Source organism: Notothenia rossii, assembly GCF_949606895.1.
Source record: "Notothenia rossii genome assembly, chromosome: 3".
NCBI classification, from domain to species: Eukaryota; Metazoa; Chordata; class Actinopteri; order Perciformes; family Nototheniidae; genus Notothenia; species Notothenia rossii.
Genome location: NC_136901.1, coordinates 18992566 through 19016329, shown reverse-complemented (window position 1 = coordinate 19016329; position 23764 = coordinate 18992566). Strand labels below are relative to the sequence as shown.

At 41.7% G+C, this 23764-nt stretch overlaps 1 protein-coding gene across 3 annotated transcripts in view; it reads left to right on the top strand.

Moving 5' to 3' along the window:
- Positions 1-22404, top strand: part of rtn3 (reticulon 3) — a 43040-nt gene extending 20636 nt beyond the window's left edge. For 2 of the 3 annotated variants that reach the window (XM_079669247.1, XM_079669248.1), the window contains 6 exons: positions 9763-9970; positions 12925-13063; positions 14799-14868; positions 17436-17482; positions 18567-18625; positions 19149-19914. In XM_079669247.1, the coding sequence (XP_079525373.1) occupies positions 9763-9970; positions 12925-13063; positions 14799-14868; positions 17436-17482; positions 18567-18625; positions 19149-19197 (572 nt within the window). In that variant the 3' untranslated portion in view covers positions 19198-19914. Of the gene's footprint in view, positions 1-9762; positions 9971-12924; positions 13064-14798; positions 14869-17435; positions 17483-18566; positions 18626-19148 lie in introns of all 3 variants that reach the window. The other variant, XM_079669246.1, reaches the window with a different exon arrangement.
- The last annotated feature ends 1360 nt before the right edge of the window (positions 22405-23764 follow it).

Below are 23764 nucleotides of genomic sequence, written 5' to 3'. Positions count from 1 at the left end.
CCTCCTCTCTTCAATCCAGCCACCCTTTTTCTCAAAAACGATGTCTGAGATTTAACCAACCTATCACCATGTATCACAGATTACTGTGATGGTTCTTACTTTATTAAAAGTTGACCAGTCACCAAACCAAGGTCAAAGCACTGGTGGGTTATTTTCGAGAGCAACAGCAGCCACTTATGCAGTACCCCCCTTCTCTACAAACATGATCTTAATTCCACACACATATGCTCAGAGGCTGGTATGCAGACAGTAATCCTAACACATTCAGTAGGGTGTCTACATGTGTTGAATATCTTAACCTAGAGTTTGCACACTAGAGAACAGAGTGCTGGTGCTCTAGCAACCAGAAACTAAGAGGACACTGTGCAGAAGGGCCATAACAGTTCAGCTCATTTTAAGTCTGTGCATTGCTTTTTGTAGATTTTCAGCAGTGCACATCATGTAAAGATTCTCTAATTGTGGTATTAATGACTTGGTGTTGAAAAAGAAGCACTGTTCTGTATCATGTTCTGTGGAGAAGCCTGTGTTGGTGAATCCTCCCCCTCCAGCCATGAGCTATTTTAGTGTTTCTCTGCAGTGCTGCTCCACAACTTGTCTTATTAGGCAGGGTGAGTTTGTTTAGCTAGGTGTGCCTGTTGTCATGAAGATATGCTAGACATTTTCTGCATTGCCATTTAAGCATTAGCCTCCAAGATTAGTTTAAAGCAAGCATTCCATTGGTGGTTACATTTGTGTTAACCCTCAGTGTGAAGATTTGTAGAATGGAGGAAAGGCGCATGTAAATACTTGACTCAAACCTGTAGCGGTGTTTATTTGATTCCACACTAAGCTCTCTGAAATGATCATGTAGGGTTATTATCTTGTTTTTAGTCAGAAGTGATAACGTCAGTAGGGAAATTAATTGGGGTCACATTAGAAATAGAGCAAGTTTTGAACAGGCTTAATTGCCTGTTACTTAAAATAATCATATTGCCGCAGAAGCCATTAGAACAGTGTATTACGCTGCTCATAATGTAGCATGGCTTGCCATAACTTGTTTTGGTTTTACCAGCCCAAAACTTTAATTCTCATGAATTTATTCTCAGTTAAAAATCTAAGATGACTCAATAATAATAATTTTACTAGGCAGGTACTTGGAGAATATTTGGTCAACGTGACATGTCTACAGGTTTATAGGGTATATTAGTTCTGAATGTTTAGATTTAGATGGCTGTGTTGTTTTATCCAGTCACATAAAACCTTAGCTGTGTACACAATGGATTGCAATATGTTTTGCAGAACATCCAGTGCCCTTTAGGTAAAAGTGTGCCAATGGTCTCAAGAGATGCAGTGTGCTTGCCTGCATAAGCAAAGCATACTGCAGTTCTTTAAAATGACAGCCAGTATGGTTTGCATACCCATACAAATAATTCCTAAATGTGTATGTAGAGACCTTTTTGATACTTTTGTATGTTTTTAACCGTCACCTGTAATGCCAGTAAACGTTTTTTGGGTTGGTCCAGCCTGTTTCCACTCAGGTTAGTGGTAAGGTGTGTGCAGCTTTAAGAGCAGCACAGTGAAAGCGGGCCACTGCACCTCGGCAGCCACTGGGACTCAGCAAAGTAGAGCCAGGGCGAGAGACGTGGAGACAGGGAGAGAGGGAGATAATGAGGGCCGTCGAGGTCCGGCTGCCTCCCTGTGGGTGCCAGCAGCAAAGCATGCTGGGAGAACACGCTCCCCCCTGCAATGCAGGGTGAGAAAGCCCCACTCATTGTTGCTGTTCGATAAAGTCTTCATGGAAGTCAGCATTGTTTCCCACTTGATCAACGTGCAGTTACATTTCTTTTAAAATCTGTTGTCCCCGAATGTTGTCAACCTGCTGACTTGATAGAGCACATTTCTGTTGTAATGGATTAGGTTTGAACGCAGTCTCGTTGCAGGCTCAACAGACAAAATGAGGAACAATAGAGCTGTCTCTGTTCCTGTGTGAGCCGCACAGCAGTGCTGCTGCTTTCCCTCAGATCCTTGTAAACAGGTTTAACTCTTCATATGCTGAGCATTGTTGTCATTTCTTCATTTTATAATAGTCCAACATGCCATGTGGTTGTTTTAAATGTCATGCAAAAGAAACATCTGATTCAGACATCTTTATATACTACAATACCTGAAATGTATTGGTTTAAAACCCCTTCAGATGAACCATTTCGTTTTCAAAGGGGAACTTTATATGATCAGTTGAACATTTATCAGTGTACTAAAAAAAAGACATTAGTGGTATCACAGCCCATTTAACTGTCATCATTCTGTTTTGGGTTGGTTATTGTCATATATAGTAGTGTGTCAAAAGAGTGGGCTCAGCTGGATCAATTATCAAACAAAGAATCGATCTATCACGATCACACTACTGACTGCAAACCATGTCTCTCTTCTGGCGTCGTTTATTTTATTTCATAGCTTTTCTTTTTTTGGCATTCCAGGCCTCTACCATTTAAGGTCAGATTAGGAAAGTCTGCACTTGGGCAGCATTGACATGCATCAGAGCAACATTTAAAGAGCCTGTGACACGAGTTTCCCCCATCATCCAAACCCATCAATTTGAGTAAATATTGTCCCCTTGAAAACCGTTACTGAACTGATTTTGGATATTTGTACTTTGATAACCATTAATCTGCCCTTCAATGTTGACCATTTCCTGGATCTTCTCGGGGACTCTTCAAGTCCCGCCAAATTATGGGTGACGTCATTGCGGGCACAGCGCTCCAGCTGCACCGTTCAGGATCCCAGCATCTGCATGTAAACGCACGATGGGGCACACAGCAGCAAGCTCAGACAGCGATGACAGTTTTAATTTTGAACGTGTCTGAGAGCTCATATGAGGCTGAAGGATCGTTTTATGTTGTATCTGTTAGAAGTTTAGGAATTAGGTGCGTCAATATGGGCGATCATACGGTCATGTAGCCAGTGGTGGACTGGGACTAAAAATCAGCCCGGGACTCTCGACCGGCCCACTTCGGTACCACTAGTAAATTGTCAACGGGGGGAGTGGGGGATGTGCTAGTGACTTATCCGACCGGCCCACTTCGGTACCGGCCCATCGGGATTGATTGATTGATTGATTGATTGAAAAGTTTATTAACAGCTTGTATATTGGGTACAGTACAGCTCAAAACATACAATTGTTAAGGGGATGCAGACCAGAGAAAGACTTTCGTCTTGTTTACATCAGGGTCCCCCATTTCCAATTCATCATATCATTTAAGACATATTTGACATACAGATGGCTTATTTACAATTTACATACAGGTGGTTTTTTACATACAGATGGCTTATTTACAAATTTCATTTTAGATTTCGTTCTAATACATCCTAACCTCACATTTAAGACATACCAAGTCTACAGATATACAGTTAGTAACAGAGTCTAAAATGCGAGTATATACATAGATGGGGGGGGGAAGCTGTCCATTGTACGACAGGTTGAGATTTGTACCATTACCGGAGCCAGTTTTGCAATGCTCTCCCCCGAAGGTGCTCTTTAAGAGAGGTTTTGAAGGTAAGTATAGTTTTACTTTCCTTTACAGAAGTGGGAAGAGCGTTCCACCTTGATGTGGCATAATTGCGAAACGTGTATTCCCCTTTTTTTGTGCCAAATCTGGGTTTTACATGATTTGTGGAGCTCCCTCTGGTGTTACGATCATGGTATTCCTTGACCTTTGGGAAGAATTTTTACATGTACATGGGTACTATAGAGGTGTAGTGTATCTTGTAGACCAGGCCCATTGCAAGTAGCTGTACTCTGTCGTCTACTCTAAGCCATCCTAGGTTGTCAAAGTGGGCAGAGGTGAGGTGGGTTCTAGATGAAAGGTCAAGCAGTAGTCTGACCAGTTTATTTTGTGATGTTTGAAGTTTTATTTTTAGCGCCTTGGAGGTGCTATGGTACCATGACGTGCAAGCATAGTCATAGTACCCTTGAATGAGTGCTCCTGCCAGAGTTTTCAGGGTGTTTTTGTTTACCAGAGAGGAGATCCAGTATAGGAATCTAGTTCTTTGATTGACTTTTTTTATTACATTGGATGCCATTTTGTCACAGGAGAGGTTTGCCTCAAGAATAGATCCTAGGTATGTAATTTCCTTCTTACTTGTGACAATAATGTCACCCACTGCAACTGAGAAGTCGTCGGATTTGCTGAGATTATGTTTCGAACCGAAGAGAATGGACTCTGTTTTACCCAGGTGTAATGATAATTTATTATCGGCGAGCCAGGTGCAGATTCTGCCAAGCTCGGAGCTGAGGGTTTTTTCAACCTGCAATCTGCTCCTGTCAGAGACCAGCAGGGCTGAGTCGTCCGCGAACAGGAACAAGTTGCAGTCACATGCTGATGACATGTCATTTGCATAAATTAGGAACAGTAACGGACCTAATATGCTTCCTTGTGGAACACCACAGCGCACTGGGAGGGGGGGGACAGAGTACCGTTTACCTCCACCATCTGTTCTCTCCCCTCCAGGTAGGATTGCATCCAGCTCACCGATAGTTTATCAAAACCAATTGTTTTTAGCTTGTCAATCAGAATGGGGTGATTGACAGTGTCGAAAGCCTTTTGCAGGTCCAGCATCACCATGCCGCAGTATTTGCCCTCGTCCACCTCTTGTTTGATGTGGTCGTTTAAATAAAGAAGGCATGTGTCAGTGGATTGGGATGTTCTAAAGCCAGATTGAAATTCATAGATTAGTTTCTTGTCCACGAGGTACTTTTCGACCTGTTCATATACTATTTTTTCCATGACTTTCGAGATGGAGGTAAGTATAGAAACAGGGCGGTAGTTGCCTGGGTCCAATTTGCTGCCCTTTTTGTGCAGGGGGGTTACTCTTGCAATTTTGAAGTCTTTGGGTACTTTTCCCTGTTTTATGGAGAGGTTAATTATGTGAGCTATGACTGGTGAGATGGCGGTTGCTGTGTCTCTGAGGAATTTGGAGGGGATATTGTCAAGGCCAGTGGCCTTGTTAGGTTGGAGGGCGCTCAGTTTAATGAGTACCTCTGCTGATGTTACCCTTGCTAGACTGAAATCATCTTTGCGTACCCCTAGGTTTTTGTAGTAGGTCATGATGTGATCTACTCCAAAAAGCCCTGAGTGGGAGGGTAATTTATTTACAAGAGTTGTGGCTATGTTTGTGAAAAAAATGTTCAAGTACTTGGCCACGTCCAGTTTGTCTGTGATGAGCCTGTTATCTGTCTTTATGTTTAAGTTCGAAAATCTCGTTTTGAGTTTTTTACTGCAGCCAAGCTGGTTATTGAGTAATTTCCAAAATTCACGGGGTTTATTTTTGTTTTCCTCAGTTTTGACATTGATGAAATTCTTTTGGCAGTTTTGATCATGGAGCTTACGGATATTTGTTCCCTCGGATCTCGGTTCACTTCCTCTCGTCACTGCCTCATGCGTGTCTGTCTGCCGAGGCGTCCCCGGGGGAATGTCGAAGTCTCCGTTGATTCCTCGGTCTCCACGGTCTCTGTTGTCGTCGCGTAATTGTTGCTGCAGCGGAAGAGATGCTAGTTGTGATACTAGCTCCTCGAGCCTGCAGGACTGGCTTCTTGTCTGCACCGGGCCCAGATTCAGATGGATGTCTCCCGCTAACAATAAGACCAAGACGATCATACTTCTTCGGTCTAGTTTGCCTGACGGGGGTAAGTACTTTCGCGTCGGGTTTGCAGTTAATAATGCATGAATGCTTGCACTTCCAAAAGCGAGGTGTTTCCTTTCCCAGCCGTTGAGAAGGTAAAAGTCATTGTGGATCATTTTATCCCCGCTTTTATTACTCTCCTTCTCTAAGTGATGTTGCCTCATTGATGAGTTGAGGTAGGAGTCCATAATCCATATTGTCATTAGGATGAAATATGTAAAACATCGTGAGGAATAACCTCCAAAGCGGGAGCTCTCGAAAATGCGACCACTCATAGCGAAAACCGGATGCAAGCCCGATTCGTCCCGATGGCCAGTCCGCCACTGCACCCAGCCCAGCCCACGTAAACTGTCAACGGGGGGAGCCTCGCTGCGGGGAAACGGTGGACCTAGTGTCCCGATCGGACTGGGAATAATAATAATAATAATAATAATAATAATAAGTGCATTTTATCCATTAATTTCCCCAACATTGTGGTAAAAAAAAACACACGTTTAATCCATGTTGGTGTACTACTACAACCAGTGGTGTAGTGGGGATGTTTTTACTGGGTGGACGGGGTGGTGGGTGGACGGGTGACACTATGGACGCGCTCGTGAACTGTCAACGGGGGGGGGGGGGCTTGGGGACCTCTGTGTCGCCTGTCAGCGCAACTTACATGATGCCGTTTAGACAATATAATAATAAAGGGTGGTGCCGGCTGTCAGCGAACCGATCCGGCCTTTCTGCGCGACTATCACTCAAATGCGGGACATAGTCTCAATGTGTGGAACGCGGGACAAATAATAAAAATGCTGTGTGTGCAGTCCCGCACAGTGCGGGACACCTGGTCACCCTACACACACAGTTCTGCCCATCACACACACACGCTTCAAATCAAGTTGCATAAATGCTTGAGCTACGTTTTTATTATAATAACTGTGAAATCTGCCTATTATGTTTTCGTCATTATTACAACAAACACACACTTGCAACTGATAACACTGGCAATGATTTTAGATGTATTAGACTATTTAAAAAAGAAATCATGCTTCAAATAAGTGGGGGTACGGCGTACCCCCGCGTCCAACGCCCACTACACCACTGAGCAACTACAAAAAGCTAAGGTTTGTTTTCTCATCAGGAAATGCAGACCGGCTCAAACAAAAGATTTTTAAATCATCATCCTCACGATCATTTAATGTATCATATGTTCGCCGAATTGACATGAAAGCACTAATAAATGTAGTTTCATCCACTTGAGTTTACAACTACAAAAATAATCGATTTGTTTTTATATCACATCCGACGGGAGGAAATTCAGCAGCTCTCACCATAGCCGTGGGAACATGTTTCAAATGGGGGGTGCTGTGGGGATGACACCAGGGCCGGTTTTGACCAATTTGCTGCCCTAGGCAAGATTTTAGCTGGCAATGAAAAACCTCTACAAAACACCAATACACTACAAACAGAGAAACGTATTGATATGGTGGACAGCTTATATAAAAAGGCTTCAAATGTATTTAGTATTGCATGAACATGTTTTCATTGGGGGGGGGGGGTCGACTTTACATCCTCTTGGGGGTCCGGGGGTGTCCCCCCGGGAAGATTTTTTTTAACATTTTAAAGTGAAATGCTTCAATCTGGTGCACTTTGAGCGCCCAATTACTAGAGACTGATCTAGGGGGTACAACTCTAAAACACCCATGTGAAAAAGATCGGTTTGCATTTTAATAATCAAATAAGTATGTGAACATAACCGATAACCTACCATAGCCAATAACAAATAAATGGTTTTATTTTTGTGGTTCATTTATATCTTATTTTACCACTTAACATTTATTTATTTATGCATATTTTTTAATCTCTCCAGTTTTAAACAATATTTTTGGTTTACTGTCCTATAGTATACATTAGAATGATTTCAAACCTGTTTTTATTTATCCTAATAATTATAAAGGAGTGCCTTGGAAATATTTGTTTACATAAATTGTGATCAAAACGTTTGAGACCCACTGAGACAACTTAGACTAAAGTGAACTATCTAAACACTCCTTTACCTCACTGAGCCTCTCAGTCTGACAGGAGAGCTCTCCCTCCACATTATTGAAACAGCTTCTTATATCCATTAGCGCAACAACAATCCCCGACGGTACCGGTGCACCCCTATCTATCTATCTCTCTCTCTCACGCTGGCTGTGGGCTGCGGGCGCCTGATAAGCCAACATCTCCCACTTTCATCACTTACAGCGCCCATCGTACAGGGCAAATGGAAAATGTAACCGGGGTGAAAAGGGTGATATCTTCACTTAATTAGGAATGTTGTTGGCTGAAAATTCATTTTTTTTGTATTATATTTGTATTTGATCTTGTGGAAGTGCAGATCCCCTGTCCTCCACCAGGGGGTGCTGCAGCACCCTCAGCACCCCTACTTCCCACGGCCCTGGCTCTCACTACCGATTTTTAATCCTAATTTAATCATCATCTTCACCACGATCATTTATGTTTATGTTCGCCGAATTAACATGAAAGCACTGACAAATATGAATATACTGTAGTCAACTTCATTAAAACGTTATTAACGTGCCTAAACTCAGTAATTCACAATTTCTACGCATGACAACACACTTTGTCCGTGTTTGGCTCTCTCGCCGCACAGTGAAGCGTTCCCGCATTGACCTCACTTCCGGCTTCCCCCAAAACCTCACAATGAGTCGAAGGAATTTCCCCGCGATGTTCGAAATTATTGATATTTATCGGAACGGTATCGCTTTTTCTTTTTTAAACTGACGGTTTGAGATTACTAGTAGCCCACTATTTCAATGCACAACAGTTGTTGGGTTCGTGTCACAGGCTCTTTAAGCAGCCCACAATCTTTTTTTTAGACGTACCTTTTTCTGGGAATAGGATTTGCAGACAGCTGCAGCACTATTATACTGACATTAGAATGGAATTTTTGAAACATGTATTTTCTGTGAGACAGTACCAACTTTAACTTCTATCTGCTTTAAAAATCCCAGCCCAAAATCGGGATTATGGACATCTAAGAAGATAATAAAATTGACTTTTATTAATCCCTCGTGGGGAAATTGTTTCTCTGCATTTGACCCATCCTAGTGTTAGGAGCAGTGTGCTGCCATTTTGAACGGCGCCCGCGGACCAGTGTAGGGAACGGTGCATTGCTCAGGGACACCTCGGTAGCACTTGGTCTTGCCGGGACTTGAACTGGTGACCTTCCAGGTGCCAAGCCAACTCCCTATCGACTTCGCCACCACCGCCAAACAGTAGTTCCCATACCGGGAGTCGAATCGGGGCCGCCTGGGTGAAAACCAGGAATCCTAAACCGAAGGAATTAGAATTCCCTCTGGTCAGTCAGCCTGTTTAGGCCTAACCTACAAATATGTGATCTAAGCTCTCCAAATACAGTTTTTTGGATAACAATAAAAAACCCAACATTTACATTTAATACATATCTGACTGTAATTGGATTTTGTGTCCTGACAGTGAGATGTGTCAGTTTTCTGTAATGTGTGTGTGTGTGAAGGTTCTGCTTAACATGTGTTCCCATTAAACTAGTTGGAGCACTGGAGCCTGAACTGTCCCTGAGGCCTCAGCCACGTGGTTTCTCCCCCCACTTACTGTAGGCTTTTTTAAATGCACTCTCCTTTTTTTTTTTTCACACGCAGAGGGAAGGCGTGGCTGAGAGTGCCAACCCATTCCAGCACTATGTAACCACCTTGTATAGAGGCTATCCCACTGCATGCACGAACGACCTCATAGGAAGTGCATACAAACACGAAGGGAGCACTTACAGCAATGAGCCTTTCTCAGTTACCCTCCACTGCCAAATAAGTTTTACGGTGCATATTCATGTTTTATTGGGCCAGAGTTTTTCTTGAGGCCTGGCTACGATACATACATTTTCCTAATAAAGCAAACCTTTTTAGATAGTTTAGTCCCCTTCAATGCCTTACACAAAAACAAATTCCCACCTACCGGCCAGGGCCTTTTTCTACCTTATCTACAAGACAACAGGATTTCATTTTGTACTGTTTCTTTTATTGTAGGCCATTTCTGAGCATACCAATATCAGACTAACCCCTCCCTCTGACCTCCTCTCTGCAGTGAAGGATCTGATCCACTGGCGAGACCCCAAGAAGTCGGGCGTGGCGTTCGGGCTGTCCCTGCTGATGCTGCTGTCGCTGGCAGCCTTCAGCGTCATCAGCGTGGCGTCCTACCTGCTCCTGGCCCTGCTCTGCGTCACCATCACCTTCCGCATCTACAAGTCTGTGGTGCAAGCCGTGCAGAAGTCCAGCGACGGACACCCCTTCAAGTGAGACTCAATCCTCTTAATTCAATTATACTTTAACGTTTATTCTTTGTTACCTGGGAGATTCCATTGACCCGGGAGTGATACTGCCAACATTAAATTAGCGCATTGTTAAATGATCAAAGTATAGAGCGTTTCTTTAATGCAGCTCCTGATTCAGAGCATGGGTGACCCAATCACCTGATGATTACAACATCTGTCAAGTACTGTTCTATCTATAATTAGGTCTATTTTTAGAGTTTTTCTTTTTTTGTATTCGAAAACTTTGTTAGAAAAGCTAGTTCGTATGGCATCACCATAGTAACAAGATAAAGATAAACTGTGATTTAAATTGACATTGATTTATTTAGAAATAGTTTTATTCCTTCTTAAAGAGCCTGTGACACGGGTTTCCCCCATCATCCAAACCCATCAATTTTAGTAAATATTGTCCCCTTGAAAACCGTTACTGAACTGATTTTGGATATTTGTACTTTGATAACCATTAATCTGCCCTTCAATGTTGACCATATTCTGGATCTTCTCGGGGATTCTTCAAATCCCGCCAAATTATGTGTGAGGTAATTGCGGGCCAAGCGCTCCAGCTGCACCGTTCAAGATCCCAGCATCTGCATGTAAACGCACGATGGTGCACACAGCAGCAAGCTCAGACAGCGATGACAGTTTAATTTTGAACGTGTCTGAGAGCTCATATGAGGCTGAAGGATCGGTTTATGTTGTATCTGTTAGAAGTTTAGGAATTAGGTGTGTCAATATGGGCGATCATACGGTCATGGAGCCAGTGGTGGACTGGGATTAAAAAATCATCCCGGGACTCTCGACCGGCTCACTTCGGTACCGCTAGTAAATTGTCAACGGGGGGAGTGGGGGATGTGGGGGATGTGCTAGTGACTTATCCGACCGGCCCACTTCGGTACCGGCCCATCGGGATTCGTCCCGATGGCCAGTCCGCCACTGCACCCAGCCCAGCCCACGTAAACTGTCAACGGGGGGAGCCTAGCTCCGGGGAAACGGTGGACCTAGTGTCCCGATCGGAGTGGGAATTAATAATAATCCGTGCATTTTATCCATTAATTTCCCCAACATTGTGGTAAAAAAAACACACGTTTAATCCATGTTGGTGTACTACAACTACAAAAAGCATTGGTTTGTTTTCTCATCAGGAAATGCAGACCGGCTCAAACAAACGATTTTTAAATCATCATCCTCACGATCATTTAATGTATCATATGTTCGCCGAATTGACATGAAAGCACTAATAAATGTAGTTTCATCCACTTGAGTTTACAACTACAAAAATAATCGATTTGTTTTTATATCACATCCTACGGGAGGAAATTCAGCAGCTCTCACTACCGATTTTTAATCCTAATTTAAATCGTCTTCACCACGATCATTTATGTTTATGTTCGCCAAATTGACATGAAAACACTTACAAATATGAATATACTGTAGTCAACTTCATTAAAACGTTATTAACGTGCCTAAACTCAGTAATTCACCATTTCTACGCATGACAACACACTTTGTCCGTGTTTGGCTCTCTCGCCGCACAGTGAAGCGTTCCCGCATTGACGTCACTTCCGGCTTCCCCCAAAACTTCAAAATGAATCTAAGGAATTTCCCCGCGATGTTCGAAATTATTGATATTTATCGGAACGGTATCGCACCTTCTTTATTAAACTGAAGGTTCGAGATTACTAGTACTCCAATATTTCATTGTACAACAGTTGTTGGGAGGCTGTCACAGGATGCGAGAGGTTAGGCATGGCAGCGCTTGATGTAACCTCGGCTTACTCAATGAAACACTTTTATGATGGAGCCATAGCCCAGGCATCATAATGTTCAGAGCGCGACTCCTCTTTGATGTCACTACACTATATGTAGAACTCATTTTAGATTTGAAACCAAATCATTCAGCAAAGGAGAACTTGTTGATGTTGTACTAGTGTGAAAACAGATCAGTTCTGCCATGGAGCAGCTGGAACACGGCTATTTCCCTCTGCAGTAATGAGACGTGGCTGATAGCTGTGACTCTTGGTCTTGGTTCACCCACTGCTGCTTGCATTCTCCAAGCAGAATCCAGCAAATCATTCAGGTCTCTCTGTAGTGTAACCCATTGTGTTAACCATAGATTCTCTGGAATTCAGCTAAAGCATTCCCAATAAAAGCTGTGGCCAAAACCAACTAATAATATATTTGTGTTTCAAATGCTGGAAGTGTTTTTATCTGGACTATAATGGCTCACATGGCAAATGTGACTCTGTTTACAATCTTGTTTACACATAGTTATTTATACCTTGCTTTTTTCACAATGTATGATTTGAAAAGTCTCCCAGAAACGTTTTTGTCCGATGAGTTGTTCTCGGTTCAAATAGTCTGCGCAGAGCTTTATTGACGTAACTTAAAAGCGCCTGCAAAGGATGGAAGAAGATCATTTTGTTTTTTAAATGAATTTACAATATCCACTGCGGTTTACTTGAGCAGGACAGAAAACAGGTCTTTTACTAAATATGTGTTTTATAATATGCTCTACTTGTACAACAGGGTATATTCAAGTCTTCTGTAAAATAAGCAGATTTGAAATAAAGACCAAAACATCTGAAGATCAGCTGATACATACCCAACAGTGAAACATTGTGTAATTCTCATGTCTTGAAACATGTCTTCAGCCTCTCCAGTTTCAAAATGTAATGCCTGACTTCTAAACAGTTTGGACTGGAAAATGAGTTTAGGGAGTAGGAAATGTCTCGATTTAACCAAGTAATCATTAATCCATTGGTCTTGATCAAAAGCCCTATAAGGCTTTTGTTTATGCTACTTAAAAAATAGAAACCCCTATTAGTTTCCTCCTCAAAGCTTTCCACCACGGGCTAGTTATGTTTCCCTGCAGCACTTTCCGCCCGGATACTTAGCCTCATTTCGGCTCACCGTCCACTCCTCTTCCCTCTCTGCAGAACACTGATAGATAAGGATGTCAGCATCCCCCCTGAGACCTTCCGCAAGCACGTGGACGCCAGTCTGTCCTACATCAACCGAGCCCTGAAGCAGATGAGCCGCCTCTTCCTGGTCGAGGACCTCGTGGACTCCCTAAAGGTGAGCAGCTCTGACCCTCAGCTTTTATCCACTGTCATCATTTTTGTTTTCATCATTAGGTCTTTAATGGGATCAAACCCCACTCTGCCCCATGAAGACTCCTCTCCAGGGAACAGCCTTTTTATAGCTCCAATTGGTACTTTCATCAGTCAAATCATAGGCATAATCTGATCTATATCTTTCAAATAAACCCAATTAACTATGCTTATTTAGTTTGATACATCTGTAGAGAAAAGAACCAAAACAGATGGCTTGCAACACTACAACTTAAAACGGGTCACATCGTTTATCCAGCCGTCATGAGAGGCACCTGTTTCACTGTGATCTATAAATGTGCCTCTAAAAGTAGCCCATCACCTGGGAAAACACTTTTTATAAGAGATGTTATGTCATTGCAATTAGAATCCTCAGTTTGATAGACAAAAAGGTCATACTGCTAAATTATTAAAGGGGCCCTATTATGCTTTTTGGGGTTTTCCTGTAGGCTGTTATGTAGGTTTTTGTGCAAAGTGTTCCCTCTATTGGACTACTTTTTTACTTCTGCGATATAATGACATCAGTATATAACACTCACGCTTCTATTGGCTAGTGCTCCAACACATTGTACTTGATAGGCTAAGGGGCGGGACATCTATAAGAAGTTAACCAATCACAACAGAGGTGGCCAGCTAACCAACCAGAGCAGACTGGGCTCTGGTTTCAGACAGAGGGTGAAAAGAGGTGCTGCAGCACAGGCAGTATGAGAACAATAAAGAGCTTTTTGAACATTAAAGCATGGAGACATGTCACAGTAGATACACTACACACTGAAATGAACCTGAAAATGATCAGACTAGGGCCCTATTAAAACATTATAGTCTTCATTTAAGTTGGTTAACATGTTCAGTAGGTTGAAAAAACCTGCCATAGATTGACTTGAGAAATTATAAACCTGTCCTTTCCTGGCCAGGAGTTTTGTCTTATCCTCGATGATTAAGGTTGCAGGGTGTCACTCAAATATGTACTACCAAGTTGCACCTCCCGATAGGTGCAACAAACTAACAGGAGAAACAGGCAGCTGCCAGTCGAGCTCAGTCGGTCCACACCCTCACAGTCCTGTTCATCAGGCTGCTGAAAGGCTGCTTTTGTAGTGATGCATGAGCTATTTGGCAAGGTTTAATCCTCTGTGCTTTTCATTGTGTGAGAAAAAAAGGTCTCACTTATGCCGTACTTGGACAGAGGAAGCTTTATTGTTGGATTATAGCAACAGGTCATCAGAGCAGAGCTGCTGTCAATGTCCCCATCAGCAGAGCAGCAATAACACTACTGTGATATGTTCCTGAGCTTCACACCAGTATTACATCAGAAGCCTGGAGCAATTTGATCAGTCTGGAAAACCCTGAACCCCAATATCATGATCATTAATAACACATAAATTCTATATTCATATATTCAACTTTAACTCATCATTCTGAGAGCACCCACCTGTCACTCGAAGTTGACCCGCCCCTCATGCAGGACTTTAAATCTGAATAGAATATCAATCCACCACATAAACTGTGTACCATTACTTCCACCCACCAATGTTTTTTCTGCCCTTTATTAGTTTGTGTTTGCCACAATTCATTAATGATTTTACAGTGAGCAATATAATGTCCTCAGGTATCCCATAAACTCTGATGACCGAGGTGTGTGTGAAGTGCTGGATTTTGTCAAATAAATGCTTCACCTGTGTTAATCCTGTGCGCCTCCCCAGCTGGCTGTGGTCATGTGGCTGTTCACCTATGTTGGAGCCGTCTTCAACGGAATCACCATCCTCATCCTCGGTAAGCACTTAGAGCAGGGATCACCTACTACATTTGTCCAAGGGCCAAAATGTATCCAATAGACACTATCGGGGGCCAGCGATTTTTATATAGCCCAGAATTTTGAAGTTGTTGACTGAATACATGCTCTGAAAGTAATCAGAATACAGTTACAGTTACGTGTCTTAAAAAAGTAACATATTCAGATTACTTTTAGAATACTTTATTTTTCCATAACAGATGGGTATGTTTTGGTGAACAGGAGACACTTATTTTACTGTTTTAATGGCTTATCAAGAACTCAAACACAACATCTTGGTGTCATTCTGACAGCTCTCTCATCTGCACCCTTGGGTGCTTTGAAAGGCGCCCCTAAATAGAATGAATTATTATTATTATTTATTATCTGAAACGATGTAATAACTTTTAAAACTTTTTCCAGTCACTTGCCCCATGCGTTCAGCAGCAGCAGGTCATTCACTTTGATTTGATCCCTTTATGAAATGTCATAATTTCGAAAATAAAGAAATGCTACATAAACGGATCTTGCAGATTTTATCTATCCATCTCCGTTTTTAACTTTCAATATATTTTAAAAGAGATCTCTCTCTCTCACCTGCGTGCGGGGGCTGGGGCCTCACAGACACGCTGCATCTCTCTTGCTCACAGACATGCTGCAGCGCTGTGCAGTGTGCACACAGTTCTGCCGGTAATGAATATAAAATTTTGTGAAGAATCTTTTCCACCAATAATTCCAATAAGTATTCCAAAATGTATTCACTTCAGGTTTACGAAAGTAACTTATCAGGTTACTCGTTTTTCAAATGTAACGCCAGCTGAATACAGTTAGCCTACTTGATTTTTGTATTCTGATTACGTAACGCCGTTACATGTATTCCGTTACAACCCAACCCTGCTTCTAGGCTACTGTCCCGCAGCTCCAGCCTCTCTGTTGGACTCTGTCGCAGCGGGGCTACTGCTGTGGTGCGGAGCGCATTAACCAGACTTTTCACAACGAAGGATCACTTCTTCTTCAAGGAAGGGAAGGTTTCGCAGTACGCAGTCTACTGTCCCGCAGCTGCTGCCTCTCTGTTGGACTCCGGTACTGCACCTTACTCACGAGACGTTGTAAAAACAAAATGGGTGGGGGGCGAACGCAGTAACCACTCCGCCAACGCACTGTCACCCCGGTCGTGCGGGCGGGATGAAAATGTCTGGCGGGCCGGATGTGTGATAAATTACTGTTTTACACATTACATTTGAACTTTCAAAATAATTTACAGTTCTGGATAAATGTCAACCTTAAATGGAAAGCAACATCACAGTCCCCTCCTACTTTTTCTTTTTGTAAGTCGTGAAAATCTTCATCTGTAATGGAATGATACCACATGTCTCAGATACTGCCCAAATGAGATCTATAAATACTAATTGAACAAATGTAGACATTTCTCTATAGACGACCATTTCCACACATTTAAGTTTAACGCCGGTTTCGAGATTTATTGAATTTCAATTTCAATATATGCAAAGTTGATCATTTCTCAGCTTGTTTCCCTCCTTTGTTCCACTTTTTGACCTTCGTGTGGTTCACTTTATTCATGGAGTCATGAAATGTTGCATTGGGGTCAAGGTATAACTACCCATTGTTCAGACTTGCATAAGGACATACAGGCTTTCCTAGTGACTACAGATTCAAGTGAGCTAACAGATGCATACATAACAACACATTGAAGAAGAGCAATATATATGTATTTTGGCAGACAGAGGTCTCCATGTGAGCATAATGGCCTCCGGTGTTTTACTGAGGTATAAGGAGTGATGACCAGCTAGCCTCACTCTACTGGCCCATGATGAAGGCCTCACTAATGCGTTTCTCTGCTGCGGTGCAACAGGAGCTCACGCTCTGCTGTGACTCTTTAAATGTTTCATTCTTTAAGTGGAGTTAATCATAACGGAGCTTTTTACTTTACCGTTTTTAAAGACTTTCTTTATTAGTCCTTCAAAACTTGTCATTGAGATTTACAGAAACGATTATGATTAGACTTTAATGTCATTGCCCAGAGTACAAGTACCAAGACAACAAAATGAAGTATACTGCATACTATGTTAAAAATTGATATATATGTCAATACTAATATAATAAGGTGTCTTTATTTTGATGCCAAAAACCAAACAAAGGCTGAGGTTTTGTTTTAGACGTCTGTGACAGTGAATCTTTTGTTCTTCAAACATAAAAAGGGTATGGGTTAACATATATTTATTTGAACCTATTCAAGGACAAATTATAGTAAATGCCTAAAACAAGGGATTATAAATGTGGCTTTAATTTTTGTATGCACTAATACTGAACATTTTTAGTGTCCCTAATAACAGAAAAACTGAAAACAACATTTGTGTTGTATTCACAAACTACAATGAAATCAAATGTTGACTTACAGAACTGTAAATGACACCAGCTGGGCTAACCCTCCACAGGCTGAATGTCAGCTGGGTAAATAGTGCTGCATCACTCCAAGCACCCTGATGTGTGGGACATGTGTTTCAGTGTGTGGTTATCCCTAACATGTCTCTCTTTGTGTGTTCTCCAGCTGACATCCTCCTCTTCGCTGTGCCTCCCGTCTACGAGAAGAACAAGGTGAGAGTGCGACCCTCTGCCCCCCCGCTCAGTGAGGATGCCAGAGAGAATGAGTTCGGCTGTCAGCCAGCAGTGAGCTCACTGGATGACTGCAGTCTGCATCACACACTGCTCACACACTGTTCAGAGTCCAGCTGCTGACAATATGAAGTCATTCCACTGCTGGCTCAGATAGGGGGGGGAGGCTGTCAGCATCGTGTCAAAAAACATCATGCCGAATGGGAACTGTTGTTGTTGTTGTTGTTTGCCTCTTTCTGGCAACAATCTCTCGTAGCAGCAGTGAATGTTGGCACTGAGTCCGTGCTGAGACTGATGTACTTATGATTGTTTCTAGCTTAACGTACTCAGTTGTTATCAGTGGTGTAAAGTAACTAAGTACATTTACTCAAGTACTCTACTTAAGTACAATTTTGACTGACTTTTACTCCACTACATTTATTTAATACCTTTAGTTACTTTACAGACCTGGATGAATGATGTGAAATATAATCAAGTCTTAAATCAGACTTTAGTTCCACCTGGAGTAAATTCACAAGCTACCCTGCATTATACAAAGTCATTCAAACTAGCTGCACCTTTACCAGCTTTGAGAAAACATCATATATATTATTCTGAAATGGACTACTTTTACTGTCGCTACTTTCACTATATTTTTGATGATCGTACTTTTATACTTTTACTTGAGGAACATTTTGAATACAGTACTTGTAACAGTATTCCTATACTCCGGTACTTTTTACTCAATACAAGATCTGAGTACTTCTCCCACCTCTCAGATTGTTATCCATGCTGAGTTTCAAGTATTAACCTCAAAAGAAGCTAGAGTGCACATTTTTGGATTTCATGTACATTAAAGGGGGCAATGACCCCTGAAATCGGATGATAGCATTAGCTGTGGCTCCTGAATGCACCACCTCACTCAGGCTCAGCTGATTCAGAGCTGGTCAGTAGGTTTCACATTCAGCCACTCTATTGCCTTTGCTTGGGGATCCCAAAGTATTCACAGGACAGATGGATGCAATGGAAATTATGTTTATTTTCCCAGAATGATGCTCACCTTCCCTCTCATGTGTTCTGCCCTCAGACCCAGATTGATCAGTACATCGACCTGGTCCGCACTCAAGTCAACACCACGATGGCCAAGTGAGTGACACTTTAACACTTTAACATTCCTCCATTGAGTAAACTCCAGACCTCCGACTACATTGAATGACACGTGTTGTGGATATTTCAGTGCATAACAACAATTAAAACAAGTGTATAATCAACCCAAATATAGAACACAGTAAGTTCAGGATGTTTAGAGTAGATTTGGAACTGATTTATAGCTTGTGATTATTGAATCAGAGATAGGTGTACCTGTACACTTTTAATACAATTGACTGTCTCTATTGTTTGTTTTAAAAGTCATACATACTTAAGATAATTCTTTCTTCTACCTCATAAAATCTAAACAAAAAATTACACTATTGTGTAGTTTTCTGGACAGAAATGAATAAAATCCTGACATATAGGAAAAGTATTTATTTAAATATTTTCCTTTTAAGCAGTCTAACAGACCTTATTATGAAAAATGCCTTGCCATCCTGAGATTGGGAACCACCATTCTAGATAATCGGATTCCTGTTCACACATTTTTGACCCGCTCTTTGTCTTTCCTCCTCAGGTTGCAAGAGAAGCTTCCGGGAGCTGTGAAGCGCAGCAAAACTGAATGATCAACCCACCAATTAGAAACCTCCATGTAACCATCATCCTCATTACCAACATCATCTTAGACCCCCCCCTCCCTGTACTCCCCCCCCCCCCCCCCCAGTCTAACTCCTCCTCCATCAACCATCACCCCCTACTACACTGAACCTTGCTAAGTAGAAAATATCTCTGAGCTACTACTACTGAATACTCTATGCTAAACTACTGCGCAGCTTAATTTGCAAGCATTAAAAAGAACTGTGCCTGTGCAGACAGGAAGCGAGGAAGTGATGTAGCGCCCGGCGGACCCCCCCGTCTGTGGGCAATGCGGGCAGGGTCGAGTGAACTAGACTGAATCTATGACCTGGTTTTGTCGTGCACAGCGAGCAGGGGGAGGATGATGGCTGGACATCACAAAAAAGCAAATGTCTGTACTTTAAACCCCACACATTTCCCTAAAGGTTAATGGATCATTCTAGAAAGAAAAGTTAAGAAAATTAAAAAACATATGAAATAAACCAATATTTTGGGTGTAATTGTGGCTAGTCGTATCCTGCTCTCTTGCTCTACAGATGTTATGTGGATAGATATGAGTTCATTTAGAGGCTGGTAATGGGTTAGCTGGTCGGCCTGTTATAGAGTTATTCACCTTACAGGCTCTTGTGTTTGTACGTTTCTGCAATGCACTGAATTTTTTTTTTTTAACCCATGAGCAGGTTGAAATAAAAGGATTGGAACACTGACCCAGCTGTGATAATTTGGTCTAGTTCACCCTCTTGATCAGATGCATTTCCTGAACAGTTTTCTGTACATACACCTGAAGACAGGCTCTGCTGTATGGAACATGTTAGCCTCGCTTTTTATATCAAATAAAGTTCCCTCACTTACAGCAGTAACTTCTTTTCTCGCACCGGTTAAAGCCACAGTGTCGAGGCCTCACATTCGCTTCTAAATGTGTATTAATCTTATTACTATTATTAATATTGATTATAGGACGGCTGCTTTTGACTCTCTTGTAGCTTGACAACAGCATTGTAGAGTTATGTTAAGTGTCATTGAGCTTCATAATTTTTAACTGGAGGTTTTTGTGAGGCCCCCAGAGAAATTATTCATGATTTTTGGATAAGTTAAGAGACACCTCCGATGTGTTGGCGCACCCTTACATCTCAAAAAAGCTTCTCAGATAGCTGTTGGGGTTTTAAATCTATGGAGTATAATTGTGCCATCAAAATATATATGAACTTTTACAGTGTTTCATCAAAAGATCCAATATATATCACTTCCTCCTGAGGTTTAATGACTGGGAGATCAGTTTAAAACATGTTTTGGTGAAGAATAATAACTTTCACGCCTAATTAGATTTAAAAATAAATTGAGCAAATTGATACCTTTTTTCAAGTATGAAATTTAAATTTAAAACTGGATTTGTAAAAGCTTTTGGAAATGTGTCAATTCATTAATGTTTTATAATTGAACTACTGCGATTTTTTTTTGGCACAATTTACCCTCCGTACAAATCTTAGCAGTGACCTGAGCGGACACTGAGAGCAGGGGTTTGTGAAACTAAATGATGGGGTGCAGTGTTGAAATAAGAGTGTAGCTGGGATTTAAGGATGCGGTTTGGGTTTGGCGTGATTATTATAGAGCTGTTTGTCACTGTTTTTGTTTCTTTTGACTGCCATGAAGCACATTTCGTAGTGTAAGCTGGAAACAGATTCTCACCCTTATATAGGCTATCATATTCTTGACCCTGACTTTTGTTTAATATGATTATTACTTGTGACTGTTTCAATGGTGTTTTTGAACTCAGTAAAAACCATAATCATGTTAGCACTACTGCTCTTCATATTGTTTTAAGGGATGAATATATAGAAGGAAAGGACCAGTATGTTCGTGTTGCTGTCCTTTTCATTACTCCCTAAAATAGGTTTGCACGGAGTAAATGTCCCCTGAATACTGAATAGCCAACAGCCTCTCAATGCAGTAACACCTACTGTGTCTGCCTGTGTACTGAATGTTTTCTCTGGAACATTCCCCCCCCCCCCCCCTCAGCATGCCCTCCACTGTGCGTCGTCTCACTGTGATCGCCTCACAGATGTCTCCGTTGACCTCTTGTGCATGCCGTCTCATTTAGACTATGGGCGTTGGAGCCAAAATATGCAACGTTTCTGTTGGAGATGCTAGCTGTTAGCCCCCCTTGGGCTTGGGCAGGTTACGGCCCTGGTGCTGTAAACTAGTCCTAAGCTAAGTAAGCAGCATCTGTAAAGGTGCTGAAGAAGCAGACAGAAAGAGATCAGGCCTGAGGACTGACACTAATGATGTTAATATGCATCCTGTTAATTTATTTGACCGTGTAGAAGTTGCATATTGTAGCTTTAAGTTGTTATTTTCAGCCAAGAGCTAAAAGCTGCTGAATTTGTATTGGATTGACTTTGATTCAGTTTATTTAAAGGAGCAGTATAACCAAATTACGAAAGAATAAATCACTGCAGGTCACCCAGAATTCAGAGAAGCAAGGTTACTCTTGTATTCGCTAGTTTTTGTATATCTGACCCCCATCTCAATACCATGAAAATGGAGATGTCCTTTGGGGATTATTTCTTCTGAAAGTTCCAAGAACACTTCAGTGAGCAGCAAATTCTATTAACGTACTGTGGTGGCAAAAATCTCAAGGATACTGAATAAATCTGAACTATTTTGGTTAGGCTGTTCCTTTAAATGTAGAAGCAGCTTCCTGTCAGTGTGACCCCAGAAGTGCGGCGCTATGAGAGGTCAAGCTTTCCGTATGCACCTTTAACTGTAGAGCAGGAGACGCCGTGCTCCCTGTGTTAGCGCGCTACCAAGGCTAACAGATCACTTCTTTAAGACACATAGTTGGCTTATTTCTTTAGAGTGTAATATATAACATGAATACAAGTTGTTCCCTAACAGCATGTTGCTTTTCTCCTCTTCCTGTTTGTCCCCGTGTTTTCATCAGGTATGGGCGTGTGTGGCAGGAGTGTGTTTGACTTTTTTTGTCTCTGGAGAGTCTTGTTTTGCTTCTGACTCTATACTGGTTTCTAGACGTTGTACACTAACATCAGCTTTGTTTTGTATTAGCTATGACTTTGGTTCCGATTTGTTGAAGCTTTGGGAAAGATGTTGCAGGAATAAAAAGAAGAAAACTGTTTAAAAAAAAGTTTGTGGTCTCTGTACTGATGTCAAAGTGAAATGAATAAAAACACGTCAAAGGACTGAGGCTCGGTGGATCTGCTCCCTGTGTGAATGGAACTCGGTGGGCCTTGACATACATTAAATGTTTTCCAATGCATGCTCATTTAAGGGCCTAGTAGGCAAGGGCCCAGGGGCCTCAAGGGTCAGCCCCCCCACCCCATGGCCTTTACCTACAAATGTCACTCAAATGGATGACCACACACATTTACAAGAGGAAAAACCACTTCAAAGAGACTCAATGACCATTCAAGGGTCACAAAATGACTACAAAGAGGCAAAAAGCACATACAAAGACACACAAAAACTACAAAGATACTAACAAAGAGACACAAAACAACATCAAAAAGACAAAGCAATTCCAAAAATAAATACAATTGAAAAATACTCAAAATGACTACAAAGAGACTCAAAATGAATACAAAGAGACACAAAATGACTACAAAAAGACACAAAATAAATACAAAGAGGCACAAAATGACTACATATAAATACTAAGGGACTTAAAATGGAAGCATTTGACACAAATAGATGCAAAACAACATGCAAAAGAAAATAAGAAGATTTGACTTCAGGCTGATGACTGTAATGGTGTTTGAGTGGAAAGAAGGATTATTGTTTCTAATTTTAGACGGGGCCACGCACTGAAAGAATTAATGCTAACAGTCTGACATTTAAAGCCTTACGCAACATTATCAAATGTTAAACAAGGAATGTGTTTAAAGTTTTACAATTTTAGCGTGTCATGTTGAAGATGAACAGCACACTCAGGATGGGGGAGGGGGGGGTATTTCTTAACAGTATATTGTGACAGTAGTTTTTATATGTCAGTGTTTATCTGCTGATTTCAGTGATGATAGCAGTATTTGAAAATGTCTTCATTTCCTGTTCCATTAACCTCTGACAGGAAGTGAAGTGATAGCAGAGGAATGCCATTCCCTCTGATACGATGTAAGAAGCCAGAAACAGAATGAAAAGAGAAACGAGGTCACAGCAGCGTCGTGGTGTTGAGTATTTATTCAAAGATCACGGAAGAGAGAATGCTTTCTCACACGTTGGCCATGTACAAATGAAAGGTGGGTGGACGAGTAAAGAAAAGTGAGGAGCCAAAGAGGATCTCTCTCACTCCATCACACACACACACACACACACACACACTTACTTACTTACTTACTTACTTCACTGTTACTTCATTTTTTAAATAATTAAGTGCTATATCAGAACTCTTCCAGAGTGACGGGGGGGATATTCTTAGCCAAAGTGGAACGTTGGACTGAGATCTGACAGTGTCTCTCTGTCAGAGTCCTTCATTATCACGTCATGATCAAAAGCTTCAACTGAGCAAATTCTGTCAATGTACACCAGAGTATTAGGGGCACTGTT